Source organism: Berghia stephanieae, chromosome 1 (assembly GCF_034508935.2).
Source record: "Berghia stephanieae isolate SIO BIC M18660-M18661 chromosome 1, UCSD_Bste_1.3, whole genome shotgun sequence".
Taxonomy (NCBI): domain Eukaryota; kingdom Metazoa; phylum Mollusca; class Gastropoda; order Nudibranchia; family Aeolidiidae; genus Berghia; species Berghia stephanieae.
This window is the reverse complement of record NC_088360.1, coordinates 32,202,100-32,215,985: the sequence shown is the minus strand read 5'-3', so window position 1 is coordinate 32,215,985 and position 13,886 is coordinate 32,202,100. Positions and strand designations below refer to the sequence as shown.

General features: G+C 34.4%; 1 protein-coding gene across 16 annotated transcripts in view; it reads left to right on the top strand.

Moving 5' to 3' along the window:
• LOC144971952 (receptor-type tyrosine-protein phosphatase F-like) overlaps positions 1–13,886 on the top strand; it is a 359,769-nt gene that overhangs the window by 239,496 nt on the left and 106,387 nt on the right. For all 16 annotated transcript variants that reach the window (XM_078913126.1, XM_078913082.1, XM_078913059.1 and 13 more), the window contains one exon: positions 3,679–3,948. In XM_078913126.1, the coding sequence (XP_078769252.1) occupies positions 3,679–3,948 (270 nt within the window). The remainder of the gene's footprint in view (positions 1–3,678; positions 3,949–13,886) is intronic.

Below are 13,886 nucleotides of genomic sequence, written 5' to 3'. Positions count from 1 at the left end.
TGACTCACCTGTCTGAGTGCAAAATATAGCGCAAGATATGCTGCTACCGTACGTCTTTTATCACTCCCCAATCTCCTGGGTCAACAACCAAATGCCTGCTTTTCGTCCCTCACCTTGCCTTATCAGATTAAAAACAATCTGTTTTTGACTTTTTTCTTTTCTTTTCCTTTCCTATTCTGCTCATCTCCTGACGTTGTTTCTCTTGTCCCTCGCTCTTATATATTATTTCCCCTGAGGTTTTGGGTTGTTTTTTGTTTGTGTTTTTTGTTAAAGAACTTATTTCGGTCTCTTTTGGAATGAAGAATTGCTTAGTTTTAATGGTGCTAAGGTGTTTATTCTTGGGGAAAGGCGTAGCCATTTTCCGTATCACCCAGGGAAAAAAAGGACTTCTTTGTAAAATAAAGTACCATTCCCCGCTATCTCAGTTTGTAGAGCGTTCTATTCACAATTTACACGCAGAGGTACCTTAGTAGAATACCTTAGAGTTTTGTTTGTAATCTACTCAAAAGGTATTTTGTAGAGTATCAGTTAATGACTGATTGATATTACAAACACTTGGATAAGCTCTGGATCCCCGGACTTATGGCTATAACTATAACAAAATGAAATCAGAATAAGAAACTTGTTGGCTGCATCGTAACGAACGTGACGATTTTCCTACGGTGGTAAGGAGAGGGTTCAAACACTACTTTCCGAAAATTTTGATGTTGAAAAGGGTCTGTTATGCCATGCGGTTCCATGGCGAATCGCTGCCATTCTTCTGTAAAATCTTTTTTTAAAAAAAGAATATCACGTGTATCAAACCTGGCAATAATTAAAAAACTGAATATAAAAACATCAACAACCTGAAACGAAATCGTATTTTTAGATAATCGCTATCTCAAGAACATTTTGAATATAATAGTTAGAATTTATAATTTAATGAAAGATAACGTTTAGTATTGCTCCGCTACATTAAGCATGGCAAATCCTAACACGGATTGCATTATAATGTCTATATTTATTTCTCTTTCCTGTTGTATTTTTTAAAAATTCAATGTAGCAGCGACAGTGTGGTCATTTACTATTCAACTAACGTCGGGTGTCTAACTTCTCGTTGGTTATGGGATCTTACAAGATTATCACGTAACCACTTCATGAGTGAACGACACTTGTTTACAATTCTGTGGAGTTCCATATTAAATTCCTGAAAAAAAAAATATTAAGATTTTTTATTATTAAACCTTAAGATAAAAAAAACAAAACAAAACAAAAACAAACGGGACAGCCTGAATTTAGAAGTCGTGAATTGAAGATTGAAAAGTCAGTGTGAAAATGTAACCTGCCGCTTCCTAAACAGTTATATTATTTTTCGAGTTTAATTTATTGGGTTGAAACACACAGAGACAAAAGAATTGTGTCGCCTTTAAAATAAGACCTCACTGATTATGTACAACTGCAATTGTATTTTACGGAACAACCGCATAAAGAAATAATTGTAACATGAGCCTATAGATAACAAGCGAGTTTTTATAACATCGGATTCGTAAAAGACATAATTTTATCAACATAGTTGTTTGGTGTTAAATGCCAACTTGGCAGCAAATTTGTAATAGCGGGCTTTGCTATTGGTTACACAGCTAATGATGTAATCTTCCAGCAAATCTCCCCGTCTTGTCAAATAATAATAATCATAATAATAATAATAATAATAATAATAATAATAATGATGATGATGATGATGATGATGATAAAAATACTTATGAGTAAGAGGCTGGCTAAAATAAAAACATAAAGCCGAGTTGTATTATGCTCATAATGTTTATCTTGACAAAGGAGACTCGGTCCCGATTTACACGTTGCTTTGGTAGTCATTATGATAAGTAGATTTTTGAGACATTAATTGAGAATGTAAGGCAGATTACTTTTTAAGATTTTGTAAGAATTTGAAAATTACTCACCACCACCACCACCTCCACCACGGCACCATCATCATCATCATCATCATCATCATCATCATCATCATCATCATCATCATCTCCATCATCATTCATCATTCATCATCATCATCATCATCATATCATCATCATCATCATCATCATCATCATCATCATCATCATCATCATCATCATCATCATCATCATCATCATCATCATCATCATCATCATCATCATCATCATCATCATCATCATCATCATCATCATCATCAATATCATCATCATCATCATTAGTATCATCATCAGTATCATCAGTATCATCATCACCATCATCATTATCATCATCATTAGTATCATCATCATCATCAGTATCATCAGTATCATCATCACCATCATCATTATCATCATCATCATCATTAGTATCATCATCAGTATCATCAATATCATCATCATCATCATCATCATCATCATCATCAATTTCATCATCATCATCATCATCATCAGTATCATCAGTATCACCATCACCATCATCATTATCATCATCTTTAAAAATGTAACAGCATTACAAATAGCCATCGTTGACACCGTTTCCAATGCCATACTCTTGAATTTGATACGCATTGATTTTGAATGCAAACCTCTTGTCTACGACTCAATAAAATATGAAGGCACGTCCCCCTTTTTTTACACTTTCGTTTAGATTCCGTTATAAAATTTTCATTTGTTTCCGGTTGAGTGACCTACTATTGATTCTGAGGATTGTGTCAAACAATTTGAATGATATTCTAGGCGTGACACAACGGTTACATTGAGACAAGTCGATGTCTTTATAGGGCAGTCCAGACAAACCGCCACAGTTCTGGCTGCTATGTACACATTTCTTCTTAATATGAACCAATATGTGACCCATGCCACGACGTCAATCTGGTAGTATGTCGAAATGGAGTAGATGCTCGAATTTTAAGTCAAAATGATTAGAGAGAGAGAGAGAGAGAGAGAGAGAGAGAGAGAGAGAGAGAGAGAGAGAGAGAGAGAGAGAGAGAGAGAGAGAGAGAGAGACAGAGACAGAGAGAGATATGCCCACTTTATTTTTATTCGTTAAAATTATTAAGCCAAATTGGACATACAAGTAAAGGTTAAGATTCATTTATGTTGCTTCAGAGGTGTGTTCTGCAATTCCGTTGGAGATGATTTTGCTTTTTACTATTATTTTTTTTAAAAAGTGATTTGACAGATATCGATATTACTTTCAAGAAAATATAGAAACGGTCACGATTTTATGTTTTCTGGGGTGAGAAATAACATAAAAAGAGACCAAAAACAAAACAAAACAAAACAAAAAAAAAAAAAACACCAGATAAAACCAAAAAAACAAAAAACAACAGAAGACTTAAAAACAGAGTGACATGCCCCAAATGAAAAGTAGGAATGGTATCTTAATATGTCACAAAATGTGACGACAAAGTATCAACCTGCTTTACAGTTTTTCGATCCTGCTCATCTTTCTCAATTTAAAAAAAAAATATTATTTTTCATCATCTATCTAACTCGGAGAATACGGTAACAGTTAATCTTTCCATAGTTTTGGTTTATTTTTTAATATAATGATACACACGGATGACTTTTGATAACGATTTGTCTCGAGCGTGACTAGACCGAGGCCTAACTAAGTAAATTTATCAAACGACGATCTGTCACTACTCCATGTATGAAATTATTTAACACTTATCCATTTCAAATCATACCTTTTCTCAAATTGCAGCTCGTCGAATCGCCCCAAAGTTCTCTAAAGTTCCCGGCGAACAACGAGTCGCCCCCGGAAGTGACGTCAACCTGACTTGTATAGCCTACGGATCTCCTCGTCCATACGTCAGATGGAGTCAGGGCGCCAGCTACTTGACAAACGATGACGAGATCCCCCTGGGCTTGAACGTGCTCATCCTCAACGACGTTCGCCAGTCCAAGAACTATACGTGCGAGGCGTCCAGCGACCTTGGCAAGATTGACCACACCGTACAGGTTATCGTGCAAGGTAAGATGGAGTGAAAAGTGAAAGGATGCTGGAAGTCAGATTAGAAATGGAAATTAGGGGGAATTGTAAGATTCCTTAGGGGGGGGGGGGGGGGGGGGGGGGGGTGATGGTATGACTTATAATATTATAATATAATTGTTTTCCCAAAAGACGAGCACCTATAAATAAATATCAACCCCTCCATTAATTGTGTGAATCTGCCAAATCTCAACGACTCCCAGTATGAAATTAAGAAAGCGAAACAAACAATCCTTTGCTTTGCTTTACGTAAAAACTGTGTTTAGAATTTGGATTGATTTTATGGTTTGGATGGGGAATATTTCAGTTTAGCCGTGTAATAGAGGGGTCTACTGTTTTTGCTTTTTACCGCTCGCAAGCGGGCGGGGGTAAATGATATAATAATGATATTGTAAATAAATCATATTATTTTGGGAGCTGGTCTAATCAAGATTACCGGAAAACAGAGATCATATTTAATGGACTGTCGCCTTTGATGGGAAGTCTGCCTTACAATGGCAAAGTTGGGTTGTTTTTTTTTTGTTTTTTTCCTAACTCTTTTATTTTGGCCAGAAAATACGTTTAACTTCATGTTTCCCCTTTGTTAGAATCAGTTGATCCCAAACGTATCTAAATCCTTTAAACACGAGACTACAAAAGAAATCGCAAGGTTAAGTAAGATATTTTGACTTGCTTGGGTCATCTTTATTTAGTACATATTGATAAATGAAGTAACCTTTTTATCTGGCCAAAAGGAAGAATAGGAAAAAAAGCGGGTTTTTATTGTAACCTAGACGTATTGAAACGTTTTGCATGAGAAAAAATAATGGGAAGGGGGAGGGGGGGGGGGGGGGTTGAGAGGGGGAAGGAAGTGACCAACCAGAAATAATGGATACCATACCTGTCAAATGGACAGTGTTAGGTATTAACGTGTCACTCATTAGCCCGATTGTACTGGACTATGTGCATATATCGACTGCTACATGCTTACTCATGCGGCGAACACATATTTTTTCTTAACATGCTCATATTATCATCATAATGTGTTAAGATGATTGTTTGTTTTATATCATGTATTTATTACACACGTAGTAGTGTGTCATAACACAGCGTGATATTGCAACAGGAGTAAGTCGGGTTACTGGTTAGCTCATGTCTTTTTATTATTATCATTATTATCATCTTCGTTTTTTTTTTCTATGTTCGTCCGCCATGCCTCTGTCTGTAAAAATATCATTATATATTATATAAAACAAAAGAATGATGATAGTAAGATATATGGTAAAAAACCCCAAAAAACTATCGTTCATTCTCATCATAAGCTCTTGCTTTCATTCTCTTCGTGACATGTAACGTTATAATTATTACGCTTTTATCACCATCATCAGCATTTTTTCTTTCGTTTCATGTACTTCATTTCATTTTCTTCATACATTTTATTTCAACTGTATCACGGGTATCCATAAAATTTGTATGAATGTTGATATTACAAAGTTCACCATGAGTCGGGAATAAAGATAGTCTACTTCTGTTAATAATTTATGTGAACATAATTCTTTTATTTATATTTTTATGAATTGTTTTGTCAAGTGTTTGCCTTTTAGCTCTCTTATCCCGACATATTTTTTTCCCTTATTTATAAATTGATATCATAAGAAAATATGTAAGAGAGAGACCGATGTTAAAACAGTATTTCTATCGACTATTACAGGGCGCATTACCATGATAAGATTCTGCTCAATGCTCTTTGCATTATTTAATCAAACAAATACTACATTAAGTTCATTGAGCATTATGTAATATTGAAAATGCGCGGTATAAATGTAATTTATTATTTCTTGATATTATTACAAGATATTACCCATACTAAATTTATAGAGGGCTACACCAAACACGACAAAAGTAAAGGTATCAAAGTATGATAATTGTTACACCGGATGTATATTGTTTATATTTAAAGAGATCAGGTCAAGTATTAAATAAAAACAATCAGTAAGCAGAACGGGTCTGTCATCCAAGGTATATCTTAGCGATCTTTATAGAGCCAATACCTGTTCTTCTCACTTTTCATGTTAAATGATCATGCTTGGTTTTAATAATTTATATATTTTTGTTCCTGGAAGATTGTTAACCCTCATTTTACGACAGAATCTTCCGGCCGACCCTGTAATCAGTTGAATTATGGATTCCCATCTGACTTTATTGACACAAGTAACCCAATCGTGTATTGAGGATCATGTTATATAAATATATGATGGAAAATAAAAGAAGGATATGGATGATTGAGTTTGCTATGAGTAGAATATTCCAAAGAAAGTAAATTAATTGGATTGGACCAACAAAAAAAAACAAAAAAAGAGAAGAGAAAGGATTTATGTTTTAAAAACCCATTTAAAAAAGTGAAGATTTTATGGATATCCAGTGAGAAAGTGTGTGTGTGTGTGTACAATTTATTGTGTTGTAAGTAAGCTGGGATACAGCTCTGTATTCTATCATCAAGTTTCGTTTCATTGTTTGTATTTTTTATGTGTCGGGGTGTGGGTTTTTTAAATATAGATTCATACCGGAAATTTGTTCTTTTTTGTTTAAAGTTTGTTTTGTTTTGTTTTTCTATTACTCACTTTCACCATTTTACATCTGATCACAAATACCTCATTATCTCCAGAATTGAAGTCATTGCCTTTTAAAGATTTTTATTTTTATTAAACTTTAAGGCGTTACTAACTTTTTATATATAATCAATGTAGTACGTTTAGCAGTGTTTGTTTTATTTGTCGAATTTTTTTACGCATTCAAGGCGCTTTTCTTACACTATTGGATATTTCTAAATAGTTAATAATACAGCAAATTTGATAATATTTTTAAAAAGAATATAATGAAAATGCTCACACGATTGTAAATTTAAGGTAAGAAAGATACTTTGTGGAATTTATCGTATAAGTAGTTGCTTCTGGGTTGGGAATCAAATGTTTAGACTTGTGCATAACCGGTTTATACCATGACATTACAGCCAAAAAATGGGCTTTTAAAAAGGGCGGGCGAGTGAACATGTATTAAAAACATTCAATCTTAACTTTGATTTTGGATACCAGCTAGATAATGCCTGTGTTAAAATGTTAATGATCTGTTACTGACCAGTAGTTCAGGAATGAAAGTTGTTAGATCTGACAGCTATAATTTTGTGTCAATGGGAGATGTTAGGATAACAGTCTTACAGAAATTTGCACAAATTATTAGTGAGTTATTAAGGGTTATTTCTTTGTGAAATTAGTTTGTTATAATTTTATTCTCAAAAATATTATCGCTTAGCTAGGTTTGTGTTTGTCTCTTGTACTATGTGCAGTGTATACACCGTCACATTATTCAAGTTCCGTATATTTTGTTAAAAGCATATTTTTCGTATATTTTTGTATTTATATTTTTGTGTTTTGTTTTCATACTTTTTTCATATCATCATTCGCACATCTCTTAACATGATACTATTCTTACTATCCGTATCATCACTCTATATTCAACTCACGTGTGGCAGAATAAATTTATCCATATTTTATATAATATTATTTGTATAATATTCACACATCCCGTAATTTATGCACAGAATATTCAGTTGAGTCTACGTCTGGTAGTTTTTAAAAAGTTGAAAATACTTGAGTTCTGATCCTCTGCCAGTTTATTTATACATAATTATCTTCTTGACGTCGTGTCCCACTTTTGAAAATTGGTTGACTTCGTTTTCGGCCTTTTCTTAATATTCTCAGATTTGCCATTCCATATTTAATAACAAAATGTCTCTAAATGATTGCTTTTGGGCTCTGAAAAGACACACGGTAATTGATTATCGCATGCACAACAAATCGCACCTTCATAACCTGAGAATTTAAAATAAACCTGACCATTCATATAGCGCTATATTCACAAAACGTGCACGTAGCGCTTTAAAATAATATTTTTTTTAAAAGTAGAATTAACGTCAAAATTTGAAAATACGAAATTTTGGAGTGTTTGAATACAGGTCGCGTGGATGACACAGTGAATTGTTATGTGTTGTGACGTGAAGGACAAACCATGAATTAAATTTTCGATGGGATAGAAATTAGTCTTCCTGAACTGGGGATCGAACCTCAAATGCTCCTAAATTCCAATCCGATGGGCTACCATTTCAATACAGAGGTTTCCTAACTTTTTAAAAAGATGCTTATTTAGTTACAGTTATAATCCTGCTGTGTTTAGCACTGTATCATACACAATATTTTGGATTTTGATTTTGTACCAGAGCCCATTGCCCAATACTTCATAAATTGCTGTGAGAATTTCACAACCAAGCATTTTCAGCTTTATAGATGAATGCTTTTAATGCAACCTGGAAAGCAGATTAACAACACGGTCTCGTCGCTGAAGTTGTCGGTTTGATTCCACGTTGCTCTTAGTTGTTCACATAATCATCATACCATCCGTGTTGCAACTCCTTAGGTACACAGTTTTGTTCCTTTACATTCTTAATTTTATTTTAATACAAACAATTTATTATGTGTTTTGATTCCTAGTAGATGTGAGCATTGACAAACAGATAACTGTGATTAGAAAGGACTCGAGATGCCCGTCGTACAATAAGAAATCAAATTTATATATCAATTTGGTTTTAAAATGTTACATTACGACCATTACCGATAGATCAAATGAAAGTAATCCGACTTGTTTTGTTTGTTTATTTTAGGTTTTAAAATATTGCGCTTGCGAGACTTTTAGGTCATTTTAGCGTCAATAAAAGGGAAGATGATAAAATACTTTATGAGATTTAGATCTAACCATCAAGCACCAAAACCAACAGTAAGACTGAGTAAATGGGTTCAACAGAGATCAGCAGTTGCAGTAGATCCAAGTGCACTGTTATATTATGCTTGTAGCCAATCTGAAGTAGCCAATCTGAAACCACTAAAAAGTCCTTTCCGTCCCCTCCCTCGCCCCCTTCACCCCCCCCCCCCACACACACACAAAGGGGACCCTGAGAGAAATGATTCCACTCACCTGTTTCCAACTTCTCAGAAAGTTGCAACGTCCGAGACGTTTGAAGTCTTTTTGACCATTCGGGATGATCTGAATCTATCGATATAATAATGTAATAGTATGAAGTAAAACGTTCTGGCCACGCTGAATCAAAGTATGTTGGCAATGTAGGATAGAAGAATCCAATTTGAAAGAACATGTTCAGGTTATAGTGGTAATAATAGGTGATTTGCGAATTTATGATTGCTTTAAATACACTACGAGTTAAATCAATTGTCACAATAAACCCACTACGCGCTTCGGTATCAATCTTGATGTACAACATAATATTATAGGATAAATAGGTATTATCTAATTTTATACCCAGTAATTACGTTCATTCGGATATATTATTCTGCAAAGCGAGTAAGCCCATGCTGAAACGAAAGAATTAGATGGGTTCATATTATGTAGGTATATCATTGGATCGATCCGATAGGTTCGAATACTTGGATTCGCCGATTACTTGATTCAGTTGTGTCATATCCAGCGTTAGAAAACTTACAGACTCGCCCGCTACCGCCTGATTATTGGGTCGGAGGGTGAGGGATTAACCTGTAGATTTTTGACCAATCAAAACATGTAATTCGTGACACACTTTCACACGTGCTCGGACGAACACGGTTGTTTAAACAATAACGTGAATGATACTGACTTCTCTCTGATCATTGTTATTGCTTTTGCGCTTCATCAGTGGGGTCTTTCTACCTGTCCAATATGTACCCGCTGTGGGCAAGAACCTGAGACGGCAGAGCATCTAGTCGAACGGTGTGTTGTGACGATTCTACCCGGCGGGTTTGCGACGGTGCACGAATGCGGACCAGACTTTGCTGATTGGGTCGATCGTCATAACATAGTAGTGTGAGAACCATAAGAGGCTGCTGCCAAATGGGTGGCCAGTTATCATACAATTTTCACGGTCATATTATAAACGTTTATATTTAAACATATAATTTTCTGTGTTGGTTCTATTGATCAAGAGATAAAACCATGGGTATTTTACTAAGACACATGCCATCGATAGTAAAACCTGTATAGTTCGCAATGTTCACCAAATCACTGCCATTGTTTACATTATAACGACTGTCCGAGAGGCGTAGTTATCTTGGTGTCTACTCTTTTGTTGTGATTCTTCTTATTGTTAAAACACACACACGAGCGTTTTCGTTTTCGATTTTTTTTTTGTTTGCTTTAAGAAGGTGAACAGAATTGAGCAATGACTCTTGTTTTAAAATTAACTTGGTTTCCTTTTTTTAAAAAAAATTATTATTTCTTGATGTGATGTTTGGTTCAAAATTTATCTTTAGTGCTTTTGAATATGCTTTCACGGTTGTCACACGTCTACAAAAGTTGCTTCTCACTTGTGTGGTAACGATTTCGGTTGTTGTTTTTATATGTAAGCTTTTCTTAAGAACATCATTGTTAGCGTGTGTTGTGGCAATTGGTTTATACGTCATTATCTCATTAAATTGAAGTGCCTATAAAATGACCAGTGCATTTTGTTTGGACTAAACTCTGTTCTCATTGATACTGTACTTCACTTTAACATCGTGTTGTAGAACTACATATTATTAGCCTTAGGGCCTTAATTCCGATTTATGTAGCTTGAAACGAACAATAACAATAGTTTGCTGACGTCTGAATGGAACGTTGGCCTATTGCTGAGTATCTTTCCAACAGATGTTATACTTACTATTAATTGGACTTATCCATTTTACTACTCGGAGGACAGAGTATCGACCTATCGTGGTATCGACAATCAGATTCATTTGCATGCAAGACTTGGTGTTCCAGCAATCGAGCTGCCGCGAATGATAACACATTTATTTATAAGGCTTTGGAATTAATTTGCCACTGTGCCCATTTTAGTTGGTCACCAATCCCCTTTTCTTTTATCTTTTCTCCCTTTTTAAAAAAATAGATTTTTACTGTACTTTTGTAATGTATGATTTAGTTTTTATGATTATTTTACCACACGTATTTTGTCACCATCACCTATGCGCTTCTCACCAATTTGCCGATTTCCCTACAATATGTATCAGAAGACGACCCATTAAGGACTACAACACTGAGAGATGCATACGTGGGAATCATTATGCTGCTTTGTAAGCTACTATTAGAAATTAAAGAAAAACAAAACAAAACTGTTTGAACGGAGTGGTAGTGAAACACTATTGACTAATGAAAATATCCAAAATCGTTAATGAGGGGGGTCGGGAGTCGATTTAAATGACGGAATTAGAGACTTTCTGTTTTCAATTTTTTTTTATCGATCGAATTTTGAAGGTCAAGTTTTACGGCCCAATTTTTATATTCTTGTCTTTCCAGAGTACTACAGTTAACTGGGTAATGAAGTATTTGTTGTCAAATCGTCAACTATAAAAAGAAGGTTACGATCTTGAAAGTGATAATGATCTCATAAAGGGAACATCTATACCGGAGCCCCCCCCCCCCCCCCCCCACACACACACACACATACACACATATACTGGTTTTCTATTCTTATTCTTTATTTTCTTCTTCTTTTTCTTCTTCTTCTTCTTCTTCTTCTTCTTCTTCTTCTTCTTCTTATTATTATTATTATTATTATTATTATTATTATTATTATTTATTATTATATTATTATTATTATTATTATTATTATTATTATTGTTGTTGTTGTTGTTGTTGTTGTTGTCTCACTCCATAAAACGGGGTCAGGGAGGGAGAGGGGTTGAGAATGACGTGTTGACTTTATTGATCGAATAAATAAAAAGTTTGATATTATAATTTCCATTTGAGAATAATCGATGAAATATTCACATTCTCCACTTTGACGCCATGACATCAATTCATTTTTATTGTGACATATCGTCTCAAAATGGTATTAGGTCGAGGTGAACTTGGCGGCTTAAAAGTTTTGTTTAAAATCAATTGTGAACAGAAATATGAGATTATACGATTCTTACACCCTTGCTTTTAAAAAAATTCCGGACGGGTCCTAACCGTTGTACGAGCTTACGAGTGTAACAAATCTTTTATTCTATCCCTCAATCGATTCTGATTTCGTCATCTCTGAGTAAATAAAAAATATTTGAATAATGCGACTTTTAAAAAAAAATATCTAATTTTAGTGAAGTTTAACGTTTGATATTCTGACGTCACAAATTATTATTGTAAACTTGATATTATTACGCGTTACTATTTAGGGGGAGGGGTGGACTAATTAATTAATGTTTGTTAACTTACCTTCAGTGTAATGTAATAATTAATTTATAAAGCGCGCAGAATCCGCAAAGTGCTCTAAGGTGCTACACATCCAAAGACACAAAATGCAAATACTATTAGTCTACTACTCAAAATCCTGTCCGAATGGGAATGCTTTTCCAACAAACAAACAAAAATGACATAAAACATTAACCCAAATTCATATAGAATTAAAATCTTATGTTTAGCTTCGAAGTCGTCCTGACATAATACCGATTCCAGGCAATGGGTCACCTATTTTATTCCTTTTGCATCTCCCAGTGGCAAGCAGTCCAAAGTGTCTATCTGAGGTCGATATTATTTCACGGGGAAATCAATAACTGTAAAATGTTCATAATTGAAGGCTTTTACTGTCATATAAATAGAATGCAAATAATTTATGACGCCATTTTTTTCCCAAATAGAAATCGTGCTTACATTTATTCTCAAACATAATTTAATGCGCCGGGGTTCGATAAAGCTGTCTGTATGACGTATGTATTATGCTGGTGTTGGATAAAGTGGTCTGTGGTGTTGGATAACGTTGTCTGTGGTGTTGTGTAAAGTTGAGTGGCGTGTTGGGTAAAGTTGACTGTGGTGTCAGGTGAAGTTGTCTGTGGTTTTGGGTAAAGTCTGTGGTTTGGGGTAAAGTTGTCTGTGGTTTTGGATAAAGTTGTCTGCGGTGTTGGGTAAAGTTGTCTGTGGCGTTTGGATAAAGTTGTGTGTGATGTTCTGTAAAGTTTTCGGTTTTTTATTGACATCCGAATAGTTGATTTTAGACATTAAATCGTTGTTCAGTCAAGGTTATAGAATTGCTGACAATCCAAGATTGTCGCATGTTTTAATGTCACTGAAGTCAATGGAAAATTAAGTACTTTGGAGGGAAACAAAGAAATCGAAAGAACTTAAATATGAGTAGAAGGCATATCTTTCTGGTTGTTTTATTTTCAAAAAAAAATTTCCATCTTTTTATCATTTAAATTGGTTATAAATTCGTCCCCCCCCCTCCCTGTCTGCGTGCTTCTCTATCTATCTATCTATCTATCTATCTATCTATCTATCTATCTATCTATCTATCTATCTATCTATCTATCTATCTATCTATCTATCTATCTATCTCTCTCTCTCGCCCTCTCCCTCTCTCCGTGGATAATTATAATAAATAGTTTCATTTGAAAATAATGTTCAATATAGTGAGTACTTTTTGTATTGATGCCAGTGTTTTTGAAAACATCGTCTCGAGGCTTAGTCAGCAACTTGAGAGTGTGAAAAAAAAAGCAAACAAATACATACTTACATACATACATACATACATACATACATACATACATACATACATACATACATACATACATACATACATACATACATACATACATACATACATACATACATACATACATACATACATACGTACGTACGTACGTACGTACGTACGTAGATACATACGTACATACATACATACATACATACATATCAAAATTGTTTATTTCAGGAAATATACATGATAATGTAACAAGGGTAACATATTCATTGACATAATACCATTTCCTAAAATAATGTACAATGTATAGAGCTGGAGTATTAATTTGAACAGTGAAGTTTCAGACTCTGCCACAGAATGTCCCAGAGGTAATAATGATATTAGTGTTGATGACGATGATAATGATAAT